General features: G+C 47.6%; 1 protein-coding gene across 5 annotated transcripts in view; it reads right to left on the bottom strand.

Moving 5' to 3' along the window:
• FLNB (filamin B) overlaps nucleotides 1-19,607 on the bottom strand; it is a 147,884-nt gene that overhangs the window by 79,079 nt on the left and 49,198 nt on the right. For all 5 annotated transcript variants that reach the window (XM_032323456.1, XM_032323489.1, XM_032323463.1 and 2 more), the window contains exons 2-4: nucleotides 9,169-9,417; nucleotides 6,629-6,726; nucleotides 4,040-4,187 (exon numbers count right to left, since the gene is read on the bottom strand). In XM_032323456.1, coding sequence (XP_032179347.1) covers nucleotides 4,040-4,187; nucleotides 6,629-6,726; nucleotides 9,169-9,417 — 495 coding nt within the window. The remainder of the gene's footprint in view (nucleotides 1-4,039; nucleotides 4,188-6,628; nucleotides 6,727-9,168; nucleotides 9,418-19,607) is intronic.

Below are 19,607 nucleotides of genomic sequence, written 5' to 3'. Positions count from 1 at the left end.
ATCGAGCCCCATGTCCAGCTCCATGCAAAGCATGGAGCCTGTTTGGGATTCTCTCTCTGCCCCCTCCTCGCCAACACAGCCCTCCTCCACTCATACTCATTCTCTCTCTCAGAAACAAAAAGAGAGAAACAGACACAGAATTACCATATAATCCAGCAAAATCCCTTCCAGGTGCAGACACAAAAAACTGAAAGCAGGGATTCAGCTACTTGCTTATCGCAATCGCAGCAGCACTATCCACAGGAGCTAGAAGGTAGGAGCCATCCCAATGTCTACTGACGAAGAATGGATGGGCAAGACGTGGTATATCCACGCGTTGATGTGTATCATTCGGCTTTAAAAAGGAACAAAATTCTGACACATGCCACAACCTGGATGAACGCTGAAAACATGACACTAAAGTAGGCCAGATACAAAAGTACAAACAGTGTAGGATTCCACTTATGTGGGGTACCTGGAGTAGGCAAATTCATAGACAGGAAATAGAATGATGGTTGCCAGGGGCTGGGGGAGCGGGGGAGGGAAGGCTACAGTGCGATGGGATTTGAGTTTCAGTTTGGGAAGATAAAAAAGTTCTGGAGGTGGATGGCGGTGATGGCCACATGACACAGTGAGTGTACTTAATGTCACTAAGTGGTACATTTTAAAATGGTTAAAACAGGAAATGTGTTATATATATTTTACCACAGCAAAAAAAAAAAAAAAAAAAATGTACCTATGCATACATACATATGGGGTGTGTATTTTTTTTTTTTTTTAAGGAGTGTTTCCTCCACAAGGTCAAAACACTTAAAAAAAAAAAAAGACAGATGAGGGGCACCTGGCTGGCTCAGTCACTGAAGCATGTGACTCTTGATCTTAGGGTTATGAGTTCAGGCCTCATGTTGGGGTGTAGAGATGACTTAAAAATAAAATCTTAAAAAAAAAAAAAAAAGGCAGATGAAGGAAACGGCAATGACCAGCCACATTCCTGACTGCAGCAAACAGTCATTTTCTAGAAAACAGCATCGTGAAAGGAAACCGTTTCCCATTAACAATGGGGAAGCCGGACAGCCAGTGATAAGACGACTGCAAATAAGCATTTTATGCCTCGATGAGATTTGATCCACCTAACCAGTTTTGTGGACAAGAGGTTTTGTCGACAAGAGATTTATTTGGCCGTTTGAAGCTTTTTTTTTTTTTTTTAAGATTTTATTTATTTATTTGTGAGAGAGAGAACAAGGCAGGGGAGGGACAGAGGGAGAGGGGAAGCAGACTTCCCACTGAGCAAGGACCAGCACCCCCCCACCCCCCACATGGGGCTCAACACCAGGACCCTAAGATCACGAACTGAGCAGAAGGCAGATGCTTAATCAACTGAGGCACCCAGGTGCCCCAGCTGTTTGAAGCTTTTTGCCATGAAGGAAGCATAACCTTGAAAAATCTGAGATTCCTTACTCTAGCCATGACCTTTGGCTCAGAGCAGGCAGGTTTAAAGCAAGCATGGACGCGCCAACCTTCCAGGGAATGCTCCTCAGGAGAGGGCCTCCAACAACGCATCCCCAGGCCCCACACAGAAACAATTGCCCGGAAGCACCACTTCATGCCCAAAGGAACCTCAAACGGGATTGTTCCAGAACCATCAGGCTGTCTCCGCTGTTCTAAATCATCCTAAAAAAGATGAAAAGACCCTGACTACTAAGACTGAGAACCGCACACAGCACCACTGCCCTGGTGGGGAAATGCTATCTTCAAAGGCAATGTGTATGGGATATCCTGTTACATGACAAGTACTCTGAACCCTTCAGAAAGTCAGTGTTATTTAAAAAAAAAAAATTGCGGGCAGGGGTGCCCGGGTGGTACAGTTGGTTAAGTGTCCAACTCTTGGTTTCGGCTCAGGTGGTGATCTCAGGGTCGTGAGACTGGCCCCTGCATGCGGCTGCTTGCTCAGTGTGGATCCTGCTTAAGACTCTCTCTCTCCCTCTCCCTCTGCCCCTCCCCACCTCCCTAAAAATAAATTAAAAAATCTTTAGGGGCGGGGCGCCTGGGTGGCTCAGTGGGTTAAGCCGCTGCCTTTGGCTCAGGTCATGATCTCAGGGTCCTCGGATCGAGTCCCGCATCGGGCTCTCTGCTCAGCAGGGAGCCTGCTTCCCTCTCTCTCTCTCTCTGCCTGCCTCTCCATCTACTTGTGATTTCTCTCTGTCAAATAAATAAATAAAATCTTAAAAAAAAAAAAAATCTTGGGGCAAAATATTTTTTTCAGGGAAATCATTCCAGATTACAAGAGTCTAAAGAAACAACAAATATGAGAATTTTTTTTTTTAAGATTTTATTTATTGAAAGACAGAGAGAGAATGAGAGGGAGAGGATGAGAGGGGCTCAATCCCACAACCGCGAGGTGGAGACCTGAGCCAAAACCAAGAGTCCGACGCTTAACCCACGGAGCCACTCACATGCCCTCAGCATCATCATCTGAGCACTCAGATGAACCTTAATCAGATCCCGGTTTATAAAACCACAAACTCTATAAAAGATGATTTTAGGACAAGAGTGAAATGTTCATATAAACTGGATATTAGCTGGTATGAAACTGTTAATTTTCGTATGTGTGATCATGAATATTGTGGTTAGGCAAGAGGCTACCCTACTTTTAGGAGAGGCCTGCTGATGTACTGTCATGGTGTCCGCACTGATTTTCAAAGAATTCAACAACCACACACACACACACACACACACACACACACACACACACACACAAGAAGGGCTAAAGAAAACTGTTATGTTAGAATGGTTAGCATAGCAGATTCTAGCAGAGGAGATACAAGATGTTTTGTGTCTCTAAATGTCATCCCAGCTGTGGTTACAAAAATTAAGAAAGAGAAAGCATTCCTTCCCTTCTCCATAAAAAAGGGAATCAACTGTATCTCACTATGCTCCTCTTTACCAGAAACCACACTGGGCTGAAATGCAATTGTTCTTTAAAAATTGTTCTTTAAAAAGCTGGTGTGCGGGGCACCTGGGTGGCTCAGTGGGTTAAGCTTCTGCCTCCAGCTCAGGTCATGATCTCAGGGTCCTGGGATCGAGGTGTACATCAGGCTCTCTGCTCAGCAGGGAGCCTGCTTCCTTCTCTCTCTCTGCCTGCCTCTCTGCCTACTTGTGATCTCTCTCTCTCTCTCTCTCTGTCAAATAAATAAATAAAACCTTAAAAAAAAAAAAAAAAAGCTGGAGCGCTTGAAGCTAGGTGCCAACCACGACACCATAAAGCCTCAGCATGCCTCAACCCACCATAACGTTCTGAACAGAACAGTGCCCGGTAGCAGCCTTGGTGATCATAAATAGGACGTCTCAGCAAGGAAGTGTGTGGGGGTCCCAAGAGCTCCCTCCCCACGTGAACAGCTGAAGCAGCAGGAGCATGACCAAAGCAGAAAGGATCAGTAGCCACATGACCCAGGCTCTGGTCCACTCCCATCACTAACAGTGGAGATCTGGGGTAGGCACCCCCACCTCCAGTGGATTGGGCCTCTGATTCCTCAACTGAAAAGTGAGAAAAAATAATCCTCTCCTCAACCCAGGGTTACTGCATTAAAATCACAATGCTACAAACTCCTCACTCTCCATCAGGTTAAAGCCGCAGTGTTTCTCAGAGTCTAGATTCGTGCAGCAGCAATGTTGGTCACAAACAAATGGACCCTGGGGCACCTGGGTGGCTCAGTCATTAAGCATCTGCCTTCAACTCGGGTCATGATCCCAGGGTCCTGGGATCAAGTCCCCACATTTGGCTCCCTGCTCAGCAGGAAGCCTACTTCTCCCTCTCCCAGTCCCCGTGCTGTGTTCCCTCTCTCGCTGTCTCCCTCTGTCAAATAAATAAATAAAATCTTAAAAAATAAACAAACCAAAAACAAAAAAACCTTGAGCTAAAAAACAGCTGATAAAGGAGACCTGGGGGTCTCAAAGATCAGGCCTATTTTCTCTCTGGCTGCTAAGAACCTTCCCCCTGAAGCCACAAAACCATGTCTAAGACTAAAGGACAAGGCTCAAACCCAACAAGACCAGTGCTTACCTCGGCCATAGGCCCTGGCTTTCTTCGGGTTGAGTTTGGGTTTAAGAGGAGCCCCGGGCTTGAGCTTGGCTTTGGGGAACTGGGACAGGTAAGTCATCACCGAGTGCTCGTCCACATCTGGATGAATAATTTCTTCAGGAGTGATGACCTAGAATAAAGCATGGTAGGTGAAGGCCCAGAACAACTCACTGGTAACTGTCAAGGATTTGCAAATGTGTCTTAGGCCAACCACTACAAATCGAAGAAACGGAGTCAAGCTCTAAATTAAGTGAAATTACATTAAAACAACATGCTGATGTCAGTGTTTTTAACCTTTTAGAGGTGTCACTCTTCCTTGTGGAAGCTGAAGACCCCCTCCAGACAATTCTACATGTAATTTCCAGAGGTGCACACCCTTCCCTGGGAAAAAAACTCACTCATCCCCCAGAGAAACTTTCCAAAAGGGGTAAGCTGTATCAGATACACATCAGATTGGAGCATCTCACCAAAAAGCACATAAATTGTCCTTTTCCCTTGTTCATCTTTTCATTGCCTCCATCTCTATTAACTCTGTTACTAATAAAAAAGAGTCATAAAAACAGAGACAACCCGGCAACAAATTAAACTTGTGGTCTTGTTTGTTACAGACTTGGATGTTTGTATCTTCCCAAAGCTCTTTTTTTTTTTTTTAAAGATTTTATTTCTTTCTTTGACAGAGACAGATCACAAGTAGGCAGAGAGGCAGGCAGAGAGAGAGGAGGAAGCAGGCTTCCTGCTGAGCAGAGAGCCTGATGTGGGACTTGATCCCAGGACCCTGAGATCATGATCTGAGATGAAAGCAGAGGCTTTAACCCCCTGAGCCACCCAGACGCCCCCTCCCAAACCTCTTATGCCTAAGCCCTAACCGCAAGGATGATGGGATTAGCAGGCTCGGCCTTTGGGAGGTGAGTAGGTTTAGACGAGGTCAAGAGGATGGAGCCCCCATGATGGGATTGGTGCCCTCATGAGAAGGGGAGGAAAGAGCAGACCTCTCTGTCTAGCCGTGTGAGGACACAACAAGAAGCCAGAGGTCTGCAAGTCACCAAGAGGGCCCTCCTCACCAAACACTGAATCTGCTTGCACCCTGCTCTTGCCTTCCAGCTTCCAGGTACGTGAAATAAGCCCCTGCTGTTTACATCATCCAGTCTACCGTATTTTGTCAAACAGCAGCCTGAGCTGACTAAAATGGGTTTCAGGACATTATGAGCCGTCCAAAGAAATAGGGAGGAATTAATTTCTCCTGAATGTAGCCTAGGAGCAAGATTATGCTCATGCTGGATAGGAGGCCCCCCAGAGGCATCACAGCCTCAGGTCCACCACCTGACCCAGCCCTAAACAGTCACCAAAACATCCCTCTGCCCCCAACTAGGGTGCTGAGGAGCTAAGCGCTACCCCTCAGACCCAAAAAAAGGCACTGTCTCATGAACCAGGTTAACCAAATGCAGAGGAGCAACTTCTATACCCTGCTTCCCTCACCAAACAGGAAAACAGAACAAAACAAACTGCCAGAGAACATTCTGATAGTTAGCCTTCAGCAACAAAACAGCTACTTGGGTTTGAACAGTTGCCTTCACCCATTCCATGAAATGTAAGATGTGTGTTGATTTGATATTTCTTCCAGAAAGCTCCTTCAACAACTATACAGTGCCAACATCACACGAACATCAAAAGGAGATGGTTTTAGGTTTAAGAGGAGATGAAAAACATACCACACCACTTACTAAGGATGGAAGAGTGAAGAAATGGGCCATGAAGCGGAGACATGATGTCAAAACCAAACCAAAGAAATACAGGAAAGTTTTTCTCCCTCCCGAGGGATCCTATTACAAAAGACATGGAACTCAGCTCTGAACACCAACTTAGACCATCATGTGACCTGGGGTGAGGTCATCCATCCATGGCAATGGCTCCCTACAACTGCTCTTGACCAGGGCTTCAAACATGGGAGGCTTGGGGAGTTTTTTAGCTTCCTTGGAAAACCCTGGAAGACGGCACCTCAATTACACAATGTGGCTACTGCTGAAGGTATCCAAGAGTTGCTCAATCTCCAAGTTCTCCTGTTATGTTCCTGTGATAGGATTATGAGCAATACAAATTTTCCACAATTTCCAATAATGGTAGGTTATCCCGGTTTAAATTTTTTTCAAAGTTCTAAGTCTTGTGACTTCCCCTAAGATATCAGATTTTTAAAAAAAAGACTTTTTAAATATGGAAAAAGTGGTCAAATATTGGCTATTCCTTACAGTACAACCCAATCATTAAAATCTACATTTGCAGTCTGGTGTCCCAAGATAGTCTTTAAGATCTTTGGAGCAAAAATACTATAAAATTTGCCACATGTGACAAAGAGCGATGTGAAGATTTCTGAACAATCTACAAGCACCCAAGACAATGAGGACCTATTATTATGGGTAAACTGAGGAAGACAGGAGCGTGCCAGAGGCAGTACTCTTTGAAGGCTCATGCTGAGGAGGTAAGACCGCCTGCCAGACCCAAACAGGCATCTATAGAGTGCCCGAACAACCAGGATGGAAACAGCCTCCAGGCACATGGCACTGCTTGTATGCCTACCTGTGGGACCCCCAGCCAGTCGTCTGCTTGCTGCATAGCTTCCCGTGCATTATCCACAGGCTTTCGTGGATCCCACGATTCCCAGTCTGGGCACAGACCTGTTAATGTAACACAAAAGATTCCATTAGTATTAGCTGACAGAAGAGATTAAAGGAAGCCCCATGCTTAAATTAAACCCCCTTGGTATCTTAATTCAGAGAACAATTTCTTCCAAAAATCTCAGTCAATTAGATACCTTAAGGGGAAAAAGTATCACAGATAGGAGTAGGCCAAACTATTCTGAAGACTAAGCTGAGACTTCTCTTTCAGGCCGTTATTTTCTTGCATTAACAGAGAGATTATCCATTCCTTTAAGGTGTGATAGATATAAAAAAAAAAAAAGTCTGTAAAACTCCTTGGGCCTGGTGCCTTTTTGCAAGAATTTTTTTTTTCCTCCTACCACCTTCAAACTTCTGTACTCTGGTCACCAAATGTGCAGGATTCACACCAGCTGGATTAACTCAACATTAACTCAAATCTGACATTATCTACATGGAGACAGAGTCAGATCCTGCAGGTGAAGGGCTCAGGTCCTTCACCTTCAGGTCCAGCACCTCCATCCTCCACTTCGGAGGTCAACTCCAAGTCCAGGTTCTCACCTGGGCTTCTAAAAGACCAGCTATAAATCGGAGGTTCCCACAACTCTTCCTCAACTCATTTACTAGAGTGGCTCACAGAACTCAAGAGAACAGTTTATTTTTTTTATTTTTTTTTTTTAAGATTTTATTTATTTATTTGACAGAGAGAAATCACAAGTAGATGGAGAGGCAGGCAGAGAGAGAGAGAGGGAAGCAGGCTCCCTGCCGAGCAGAGAGCCTGATGTGGGACTCGATCCCAGGACCCCGAGATCATGACCTGAGCCGAAGGCAGTGGCTTAACCCACTGAGCCACCCAGGCGCCCTCAAGAGAACAGTTTAAATGCTAGATTACCAATTTATTATAAAAGGATACAACTCAAGGACAACCAGATGAAAGAAATGCCCATGGCAAGATATGGGAGAAGGGGTATGGAGCACCCACCCCATCTCAGCGTGTACCACTCTCCTCACAACTCCATGTGTTTACTCCATGTGTTTACGAAAGCTCCCCAAAATTTATAGTTGGAGAAATTTTATGGAGGCTTCATTAGGTCGAGTAGACAAGGATTGATTAAATCACTGGCCATTTGTGGTTAACTCAACCTCCAGCCCATCCCTTCCCTGAAGGTCAAGAGATGGGACCAAAAGCTCAAACCCTCTAATCACATGGTTGGTTCTCCTGGCCCCATCCCATGCTTAGGGGCTGTCCAAAAGTCATCTCATTAACACAAACTCAGGTGTGGTTGAAAGAAACCATTATCATGGCTCTTATCACTTAAAAAATTCCAAGGGTTTTTGGAGCTCTGTGCCAAGAAAGGGACAAAGACCCCAATATCCATTTCTTATTCTAAGTCACAGTATCACAGTCTGGTTCCTAGATATATCTAAAAAGACTATCTAGCATCTGTATAATTCAAAAATCCACACACCCAAAAGCCCAAACATAGAATCATCTGAAAAACCTTTGTAAGCACAAGAAGTATAGGACTGAAGTAAACATGCACCGGTTCAAACTGGTGAAGAGGTATCTTAAAATGTGTCCGTAGGTGGAAGCAATGAAGAAGGTGCCAGGAAACTAAGGCTGAGCTCTTGACTTCGTTCTGGATAACACCAGCTGAGCACCTTTACAGGAAGAGTGAGGCCTGGAGTCCGTCCTCTCTCCCTATTCAATACAGACCAGCCAGCTCTGTTCACAGCATGGTAAGAACGACTAGCTTACTAAAAATGAATGTGAACAGCATATATATGGAGTTTTCATAAATGGAAAATATGATTATTAGAGTAAATTTTTTATTAGAAACAATTCTGGTGGTGCATATAAAGACGGATTGGTTATTCTCTTGACTCTGTACCAGCAAACTCTACCCATCAATCTAAATGCTCCAGGGAGGATAACTACTACGTTGGTGTACGCTCAACCACTCAGAAAAGGGTGGGAAAACCTCCAACTGGATCTTGACCAAACACTATTTCATAGCAATGCAGAAAGAAAAGGGTGGAGAGAAAGCCATACATGGTCAACCCAGCAGTCGGTAAAAATGGGTACTTTCCACTCAATGGAAGTTTTTGGATTTTCATGCCAAGTCAACTAACAGAGCCACGTGTTTCTGCTAAAGTCAATGGGAAACCCGGCACCAACTGTGGGAAGAAGCGGGACTTTGGATCTGAAAGCTAAACCAAGGCCCGCTCCAAGAACTTCATTGGGAATTTGGGTAAATAACTGAGCTCAATGTTCAGAAAGTCCATGGATACACCTAGAAGATAAACAGAGCCATTTTTAGTTCCCTTTGCTCTTACAGTGGGCTAAAACTAGGAGAATACACCAATCCCAGCAAACTCAACTTTCCCAATGGGAAGCCAAGAGGTTTGAGGCCCACAAACCCCCATCCTGAAGAGAAGGCTTAGGCAGCCTCGGACACTTACCTGGAGCACAGCTGTCCACTAAGGCCCCCAGAGCCTTGCCATCCTGCCAGTTCTGGTTAAAGTTGGTGATGGGCAAGTAGGGGATCTTGTTCTGAATCCACCCCAGCAGCCTCTGCTTTGGTGTCTGCTTCTTGGCATCATCGTCCCCTTCATCCTCCCACACAGGCATGGAAATGGAGTAGTGGAGGATCAGCGTCCACACCAGGCCCAAGATGAGCTTCAGGTTCCCATCCACGATGGCTTTGCTATCTGGGGAGAGAGGCACAGGCTTGAGATGGCACATTCCTCTGGGCTGTCAAGGAAATTCTTATCTGTTAGAGAACCACACACAACCATTTCCCAATGAAAGGATGTAGTGTTAGGGGCGCCTGGGCGGCTCAGTGGGTTAAGTCTCTACCTTCAGCTCGGATCATGGTCTCAGGGTCCTGGGATCGAGCCCCACATTGGGCTCTCTGCTCAGCAGGGAGCCCGCTTCCCCACCCCCTCTGCCTGCCTCTCTGCCTACTTGTGATCTCTCTCTGTGTCAAAGAAATAAATAAAATCTTAAAAAAAGAAAAAGGAAGGTTGTAATGTTAGAATTTGCTTCAGAACACTTGAAGATGGGAATAGATAGAAAGTGAGATTCCAAAATGTTTCTCAGTGTCACTGGATCATGTGTACATGAAAATGCATTACACTTTCCTCTCTCTGCCAAACCCAGGCCCCCTTTAGGGATCTTCTAGGAATCTCAGTGCTGCTGGTTTCTACCTTCTTCTACTCCCTCGGCTTCTCTGTGGCCCTCTATCCTCTGTCCTCTTTCCAACCTCTACCTACATCCATCAAAACCCGAACATTATCAACAAAATCTCCTCTCTCATTCTCTCTTCCTCTACCATCCCCCAACTTCCCCTCTCTATCCCATCTCTCTCTTCCTCTGCCTCTCCCCACACTTCCCTTCCTATCTACTCCATCTCTCCCCTCTACCTCCTCCCACACACCTCCCCTGCTAAGCATTCACCCACCTCCCCAACTTCCTTCACCCTTTCCCCACCAAACTCCCCTGCTGCAATCCCCAATTCTACCAGGACCCCCAACTGCAAACGTGAGAGCCATCTTAGACTTCTCCTTTAAATCCCAGGTGGTTGTTTCTACAACACATCAATCCCCTCTCTACCTACATCTCTTGGCAAATCCTCTTCTCCACCTTCCTAGTAAATATGGGCCCCCCTCCACCCCGAATCCTCGACAGCCATGAAACTGAACCCTGTTTGCATAACCTTAGAATATCTTTCTGCTCATGGGACGTGTGGGTGGCTCAGTCGTTCAGGATCCGCCTTCAGCTCAGGCCATGATCCCAGAGTCCTGGGACTGAGTCCCACATGGTGCTCCTTGCTCAGCAGGGAGCCTGCTTCTTCCTGTTCCTCCCCCTACTTGTGCTCTCTCCACCACCAGCCCCCCGACAAATAAATAAATAAAATTTTAAAAAAGAAGAACTATCTTTCTGGTCAGGTACCACTGTGCTTCCAAATTCACCAATGGTCCCAACTGCCCACGGTTGAACTCCTTACACATACAGCACCCTCGGAACCCCCAAAGCCAGCCTGCTTTTTCACCCTTGTCACCCCCGCCCACCACAGTTCACACTGCAGACACACAGACCCCTCACTCCTGGACCACATCCTGCTTTGAACCCCTCGGATCTCTCCATGCGTTCTGTATTCCCTTTGATGAAAAGACCCTTCAACCACGCCCTCCTCTGGGACAACCTCGGGCTCCTCCTTCAAGGGCCAGATCCAACAGTGGGTGGCGCTTTGCTCCCATCAGCATGTGGGTGACTGTGCCAGGGCCCTCTCAAGATGAAAACCAAGCCTCCGAGCCCCCCCAGAGCCCACCAGACTACAAGCCCCTGCAGGAGAGTAACTGAGCCTCTGTCATCTTGGAGCTAGCTCCAAGATGGTGTCCCATCCACCCATCCCCCACAAACCACCTGCATGTCAGTCAAACACACGCCAGATTGCACTTCATGAAACCCAGCTACGACCACATGAGAAATACACACATGCTCATAAGGAATAAACGGCTCACCACTTAAAACCTGGAGGCTTTTTTCTTTTTTTAAATTAACCTGTTTATTGTTAGTCCTCTTACAAGAAACGAACCTCGTAATAGGGCACACCCAAACCCACAAAAACCAAAGGTAGCTTTATGGTTGCAGATTTAATCATAATAAAACTTGATCTTGTAAAACTGTGCAGAGTAAAGATTATCATGAACTGGCTGGTAAGACTGTCTAGAATTTTTAATTTTATTTTATTTTATTATTTTTTTTTTTTGGCCAGAGAGAGAGAGGAGCAGGCAGAGGGAGAAGCAGGCTCCCTGCTGAGCAAGGAGCCCGATGCAGGACTTGATCTCAGGATGCTGGGATAATGGCCCGAGCCCAAGGCAGACACGCTGAGCCAGCCAAGTGTCCCAGGACAATCTAAATTTGAGCAATCCTTACTCAAAGTTAAGGCGCCCAGAGATTTTCTATGTAATGAATTGTATAAATAATAACTTTGAAGCAGGACAGTCCATGTAATTCATGGGGCCCAGCAACAAATGAAAATACAAGACTCCTTGTCCAAAAGTATTACAAATTTCAGGATGGCAGCAGCAGAAGATTAAAGCAAGTAGAGAAGCCTTCTCAGGGCGAGGCCCCGTTCTGTTGGCCATGAAGTGCCCTCTGCCTCTGAGGTCCTGTGGTCAGTAAGGTAGCAATGAGATGCACAAAACGCTTGACCAGGCACAGAACTTGGACATCCAAGGAATGCATCCCACCTTATTGACTATATGTTTCTCCAGGTGACAGGCCTCCACCGTGACGGAATTTTTCTGATTAGATGTCCTGTTATAAAGTTGTCTTTTTGAAGTGCTGCTGATTACTGAGTTACTACCTACCAACTTTAAGAAATTCCAGGTCAAACAATTTTCCATGCCAGCTACAACTACAGGGAGAAGAACAGTCCTCAGAAGGGTGGGGGGCAGGGGCAGGAAGGACACCAAGTGTGCGCACGCTTACTGTTAGGTACCGGTGGTGGACCACGTGGGGTCTGGTCTTGCACCAGACAGAATCGGAACAGGCCTACAAGTCTCACCCAGCCACAAGCATCAGACAGCAAAGTTCAGCTTTCCTGAGTTTTGTGTTAAATGCCTTTCAAATGCAAACTTACAGAACTGATCCATAAATCAAAACACAAAACCAGCTTGCTCTATTTTTACCCAGCTTATATTACACGTGTTGGTCTAAACGAATGAGACAGGAGTCTTTTTTGAAAAAGATTTGGGGGGAAATATGACCCAGTAAAAGTCTGAGCCAAATGTATGAAAAATACAATGCCCAGAACTTCTGTTTCCAATGAATTCAAGGTGGGTGTCCAAACGGGAAAGCCCCCATTAAGGTCTCATTGGGATAAATGATACTTTTGTTCTGCTAGTCTAAGAAGCTGGAGAAAGAACAGTCCTCGCTCCAAAAGTGATTTTGACAGGTGAAGGTTCAAATGTTTTACCGAACTCTTGGAACAATAAAAAGATGGCAGCTTGCCCAAAAGGTCCCCCCCTTTCCCACCCACATGAAACAGGAGACTCCCAGCGCCTTGAAAATGAAATGCTACAGAGCATCCCAGTGTCGACATCGGACCATCACAGCCGACGACGGGTTTTTCAAATGTGTGTGCGCTCTGTGATGTTTATGTTGGGGATAAACATGGAACAGAAATGTAAAAAGAGGAAAAGGCCAGGTCAGCGGGAAGCCTCCCTGGAAGGATTCCACCTCATTGACAGACTCTTTCTGGAATAAAATAATAAGCCAACGCCTGCCACGCCTGCAGGACCTCCTAGAATCGACTTAGATTGCCGGTGGGTTGGAATCTGGCCCCAGGTTTCCCCTCCCCAGATCCAACCAATCCCAATTCCCATGGAACTGGGCCTGGCTCTGGACAGCATGACCCTCGAACCACACACCCCCTCTGGAACTACTTAAAATCACCCTGCATTGCTTCCAAGGGAGGGCCGTGGCTTTTTTTTTTTTTTTTTTTTTTTTAATAGCTAGTAAGTTAATTTGAGCTACTGCAAGTTCCAGGACGGAATGTTTCCACGTACCTTCTCTACACCGGTTCCCCAGTCCTCCCTGAGCAGCAATTGGGAATGGGCAACATTTATGGGGGAAGAAACCAGCTATTTTTAGGCGTCTTTGGAAGCACTGTGGAAACATCTACTGTGTAGACAAGATCCTCCCAGAAGGGCGATGGTGATCTTTCCTTCTCTTCTATCAGGAGGGCGGTGTCCAAGCAACTACCTGCGTGCCTGCTACAGTCCCCATGCCGGCCTACCCTATTACTGAGGGCAGCGTAGTGGGGGGCCGGAAGAGGCCTGAGCGAACACCATCCCACAGTTTTGCTCTCCTGAGTCAGAACAACAGGTCCTCCATTAGCCACAACAGAACAACTTGCTGCTAGGTGAGTAATAGCCCACACGGGAGACGAAGTTTCAGAAAAACTCCCTCGTGTATGCTTGGGGAAGAGCACGCAGGCCATGCTCCAACTATGACTGGGCCATCCGGAGAGGGGTCTGCCACACACGCTGCTCCCCACCCTCTCACCTCTGTTACTCTCAGAGAGGCCGTGGGGCACGATGGCTGGAACCAGCCACTCAACTAGACATGTCACTTTGAACAACCCATCCATCCTCGCTGGGCTACAGAACATCAAGAGTTAAGCACAAGGCCGGGTACAGGGCGGGTGCTGAACAATACCTCCCTCCCCTTCCTTACTCCTTCACCTCATACCTGAGTACGAGCTGTGTGCCCAACACACTTCCACAAAGCCGGAAGCCCAGAAGCTAAATCCCAGGTTTGCAGGCAAGCAGGAAATGAAAGGAGAGACAGTACTTTGTGAATTAAGAGGAGGATGAGGTATTGCATGTGTCACTTCTCTGGGTCAAGCAATGCATTACAAGGGTCGTGAGTCTCTGAGGTCCCTGATCTCCTGTACTGGGAGGAAGCTGACCCACACACTGCGGTGAACCCAGGACACGTGAGGTCAGTGTCAGGGGTCCCTTCTTGGGCTGAGTGCTTTAGGGAGACCCACACGGCCTGAGATCCCCAGACAGAAACCAAGAACCACCAAGGAACCCAACTATGGATCATTCATCAGACCTCCCTGAAAGAGAACACCTTACAGATAGCAGCCCACAAGAGCCTGGGGTCTGGCCCCTTCTTGATTTCCCAATGTCACATTGCCCCAGGGGTTAACCTGGGGTTAACCTTAGGTTAAACTTGATCTCCAGCCTCCACGCAGGCTTACTCTGGGACTCCTTCCCCACCTCTGCTGACCTGGTTAATACCTCTTCTACATCCAACTCTGCAACCCTGGAATAGGTCCCTGGTCCAACGTGCCCTCCTCTTCCAGTGGAATGGCTGCATCGGCCTCCCCTGCTCAAAGCACCAGCTCTGCAAGGGTGGGAATAGGCTCTTCTGCTCCCCGAAGCATGGATACTTGGCTGTTTGGGGGACAGGCTGCCACACGCACAGCCCTCCCCCCTGGGTGCTCACTGAGACACAGCTGCCCTCACTGAGTGGATGCAGAAGTCCACATACAAACTTTTAGACTGAATGCTAACCTGCTCCTGATGGTAACCACCTCTGCACCAGAGCATGCAACAGAGCATGTGGCACAGGAAGATGGCTTGGTGTAGGGGGGGACACCACTACAACAGAGCATGTGGCACAGGAAGATGGCTTGGTGTAGGGGGGGACACCACTACATTGGCCACAGAGCCATGGCCAAGTGATCCGATCCCACAGTGCCTCAGTGACCTTCCCTGGAAACTGGGGACAATGCTAGAGCAGGAGTACAGAGGGGCTGGGAAGCCTACACATGGGGTCACACGTCTCCAGCACTCAGACCCCCCTCCCCCACTCTCAGCTGGCACTGAATGCTGGTATTATTACTATTATTCTTACACCCCTGACTTCACCATGCTTTTATCAACCTTGACCCAAAAAGAACAAAGGCCAAAGGAAAAAGTGAAAGCTTAGCCGTTTAAGGTGGTGACTTCCACGTCTGCCCTGGGGTTTCCTGTCAGCCCTGACAGCTTGGGTGAGCCAACCACAGTGGCATCCTGTGCGGGGCTGCCCCACGGTAACCCCACACGGCAGCGCTCACAGCACCTGGGCCCAGGAGCCAGGTGGTGGAACTGGGGCTCACGGGCCTCCCGGGTTGGCTTTACAGTTTCTCCCCATCCTTCATTCCTCCCTAGCCTCAACCAACTGCGGCTAAATTGTTGGCCTCAGCTGTGCAAACAAGAGGACACCCTCAACTGAAAGAAGGCAGTTTACCATGGTCCTCAGTTTCTCAGCTGCCACCTGTTCCTGAGGCCACGGTGAGGAGGGCCTCTCAGTCCGCTGTCCAGCGCCGGGGTGCATTTCCAGGAGCCCGACAGTCCTTCCATCCATACAGTGGGTGGCAGACTGTATGTACCCCGGCAGGGCTATGTACCTGCCCAGACGGCTCTGGGCAGGATGAAGGGGCCAGGCCAGCATCTCTCCTGCTCAGGGCTTCATCTACAGCCTGAACCCATCCCAAGGAAAGACAGACTTACAACAAGGTGGCTCATACTGCCGATGGTTGAGGGGTTCTGCGGGGAAGGCCACCAAAATCCTTCTGCCCCTTCTCCCAGGCATGCAGCTGCCAGCTGGACGTCCCTCCGCAGCCTCCCTTGCAGCTCAGTGGTAGGCTGCTCCGCCAATGGACGGTGAGCAGAGGAAGTGCGCTAACACTTTAGGGCCCATGGGCTGGGGTGCCTCCTCCAAGCACTCGCTCCTATGGCCAGCCAGAGCCTCTGACATGACCGTCACTTAGCTCTGACCTGCCCTCAGGGAGGCCAGCCAAGGTGATAGAAGGAACCTGGGTCCCAGATTAGGGTGTCCTGACAACTGGAAGACTGAAAAAAGTCACTGTATTTGGGGTTTGTCGTCGTTGTTTTTCAATCTCTGTTACAGCTGTTTAACTCTAACAAGAGGATGTTCTGGGCCCTGAGGCCCTGGAGTCACAGACCACAATGAAATAAGTGTGGATTGAGGTACTCGGGTCAGCTGGATTTCCGATCCTTCTTCTAACTCAGGAACTCTCAAAGATGACAAAGGAGCTGTCTGAGTTAATAGCTTTCACACGTCACTATGTCAGGATTCCGTTAATAAAGAGTCCATGTGGAAGACCTTTTTAAGTTAGTTAATTTTTCAAGAGATGATACCATAGACCAGGGGTGGCAAACAGAATCGGCATGTGAAGTGAAGACCCTCTCAGTGTGCTCAGAATCAGAAAGATTCTGAGGCCCTATCTGGGGTCAGCAGGAGAGAAAACTGATTACCGATCTCTGTCCTGAACAGGCACAGGGAATGGAGGCTCAGGGAGGCAGAATTGTGCAGATTAGCCATGCCTGCCCTGGGCACGGCATGGGGAGCAGTGGCTGAGTCTCTACAACAGAACTAAGTAAACACTGCCAGATCCCTGATTTGAGATTTCTGCTATAGGCCCATAACACATTCCTTATGCATAACCTCAGACTTCAAATTTCCTACTTTGCCAACTATTCCTTCTGTTTTCTCTCACTAGCTGGACAACTTTTGCCTGGAATAATTGGAACAAATTATTTCATAAATACCTTACTTTTATTTTGGTGAAGAGTTTTTGGTGGACACTCAGATCACAGATACTACGACAGTGTCTTGCTTCCTAATTTATCCCAAACCTCAGATTTTCTGGTTAAGAGGCATCCTTTATTCAAAATGTGCAACTGCATCCCCGAGCGGGCTTCCAAATGCCACTTTTGAAAAGTGCTTACCGCTTCTGGGAATTACTTTCTATCCAGGGACAAAGTCACACAGGACTAAAATGAAATAGGCATATGAATGGGCCTAGAACTTAGTAAGTCCCTTCCAACCAGTATGACTGGGACAGCCTTAAAAAGTGAGGACAAGGATTCTAGCCTTATTATAAGGATTAAAGAAAGAAGGAAAAAAAGACAAGACACTCCAAAATGGTCAAAGCAATGTATGCCACACTAGGTTTTTGATCTCGAAGCCACAGGCCTCCTAAGTGAGTAGTAGGATGAGGGCCCCAGGGACCCCTGAGCCTGGACAGGGAGTGGAAGAGCCTGGAGTCCAGCCACTGGGAGGCACCAGGAAACCCCAGTGTGAGCTCCCAAGTTCTCAGCATGGCGGTGTCTGTCTCTTGCTCCTCGCTTCCAGCCACCACAACTCTGAGAACATGGCCAGCTGAAGTAATAAACGCGGGCTGTGAATGGAGGTATCGGCTCTGACTCCAGCCCAGGCTCACATGAAACAGTCCTCCAGCTCAGTCTGTCGCGTGGCAAGGCCCCCTCACTGGAAACACAGCTCACGGCCCACCCTGTGCACAGGAGCGCAGCCCACAGGGGAACTCTTGGAGAAAGAGTGTGACCACAGGAGGAACCACGCTGGGAAAGATGGCTAAGCCCCTCCCCTCTTGACATCAAAACAATCATATGGTGACAGCAGCTCCCTCTCTTCCAGACCTGACCCCTGGGCCCAGCCCTGTGCCACATGCATCACCTTCCATGACCCTCCCTGTGACTCCACCAGGGCAGCTTTATGGTTCATCTCATCTTACACATGAGACGACAGAGGGCCACAGAGGCACTGGCCAAAAGTAACACAGAGGAAGAACCTACATTTAAACCCAGTTCTCTCTGTTGCACGGGCCCAAACCTCCCTACTTTCCTGAATGCACACTGACAGCTCCATTCGCTGAGTGGAACAGGACACACATTTCACTGATGAGGAGGGGACACACCCTTGGGACCCAATGCCGGGGAGCCGTGGCCTTGGGAGGGGAACCCCAGGCAAGGCCTCTGACCCCGTAACTGCCCCAGTCATTCCCACAGTCCCAAACTGTCAAGATTCTGGCAGTAAAATGTGGACAGACAGCACAGAAAGTGACAGCACCAGGCCTGGGTGGTGCAAGCAGGAGTCAGACATGGATTATTTCAGTCCCCGTGTCTCAGGCATGACTCAGCCTCTACTACACCCTAGGAACTGGGGATTCCAATGTCCCAGCATTCTGGGAGGTCCGCCACACAGGCCCTCCTGCTCAGCATGGGAAGTTGGGGAGGATGGCAGAGGACACAGCTCAGCCCTCATTTCCTCAAACCTGCTCGACTGTCATTTCTCTGGAAAATAGAAATTAGGGTCACTTGGCTACATGAAAGCTCAATTTGTTCTATTCATCTGGTCTCGTACCCAACAAATACATCCTGCCTACCAAATGCCAGGCCCTGTGCTGGCTACAAATTGTATTTTTATCTAAGGACAATAAGTTAAATTGGCTTTAAAATGCTCTACAAAGAGATGACAACATTATTATAATGAAAACCATCCGCCATCCCCCTAATCACCCCCACTCCTGCAACCCTGCCCCAGGGCAAGACATCGAAGATCTTTTTTTTTTTTTTTTTTTTTTAAGATTTTATTTATTTATTTAACAGAGAGAGAGAGATCACAAGTAGGCAGAACAGCAGGCAGAGAGACAGGAGGAAGCAGGCTCCTTGCTAAGCAGAGAGCCCAATGCGGGGCTCGATCCCAGGACCCTGAGACAATGACCTTGAACTGAAGCCAGAGGCTTAACCCAGAGCCTCCCAGGCACGGACACTAAAGATCTTTTAAAGAGAAAAAAGAAAAAAAATTTTCTCTTTTTGCCTTTTGTCTTTCATGCTAAACTATATTTCTTGAAGTCGTTTTTTTTTTCCCCTTTTATAATTAAGAGTAAAAGGTAAAAAATAATAATGTTGATGACTAGGACAGGTATTCATCCCTCCACTGCTAACATATAAAAGTTGAGCCTTGTTACAAAAAAGATCAAGGTAAGGGCACCTGGGTGGCTCAGCTGTTAAGCGACTGCCTTCAGCTTGAGTCATGATCCCAGGGTGCTGGAATCCAGCTCTGGATTGGGCTCCCTGCTCAGCAGGAAGCTTGCTTCTCCCTCTCCCACTCCCCCTGCTGTGCTCCCTCTCTCGCTGTGTCTCTCTCTATCAAATAAATAAATAAAATCTTTAAAAAAAAAAAAAGAAGAAGAAGAAGAAGAAGAAGATGATCAAGGTGGTTTCCTTGGTTTGAAAGGGGAGAAATCAGTTTGCATCCCCTCACCCCACCCCCACAGCTCACCTCATGTTACAACTCATATAAGCCTGTTCTAGAAATGGCAGCCTGCCCAAAGATTGTGAAGTCACAAATAGAACAAAACTCCCAATTTAAAGTCTTGAATAGGAACCAAGCTGAGGGAAATTCCAAATAATTTATAACTGCTGGCTCCCATCATTACCAACAGAAAAAGGATGAGGTTGGGAGAAGAGAAGTTCTCGAAGGACAGATACAGGGAGGGGCTTTACCT

The sequence above is a fragment of the Mustela erminea genome, chromosome 1, assembly GCF_009829155.1.
Source record: "Mustela erminea isolate mMusErm1 chromosome 1, mMusErm1.Pri, whole genome shotgun sequence".
NCBI classification, from domain to species: domain Eukaryota; kingdom Metazoa; phylum Chordata; class Mammalia; order Carnivora; family Mustelidae; genus Mustela; species Mustela erminea.
The sequence above is the reverse complement of the archived record's forward strand: the minus strand, read 5'-3'. Positions and strand labels throughout refer to the sequence as shown.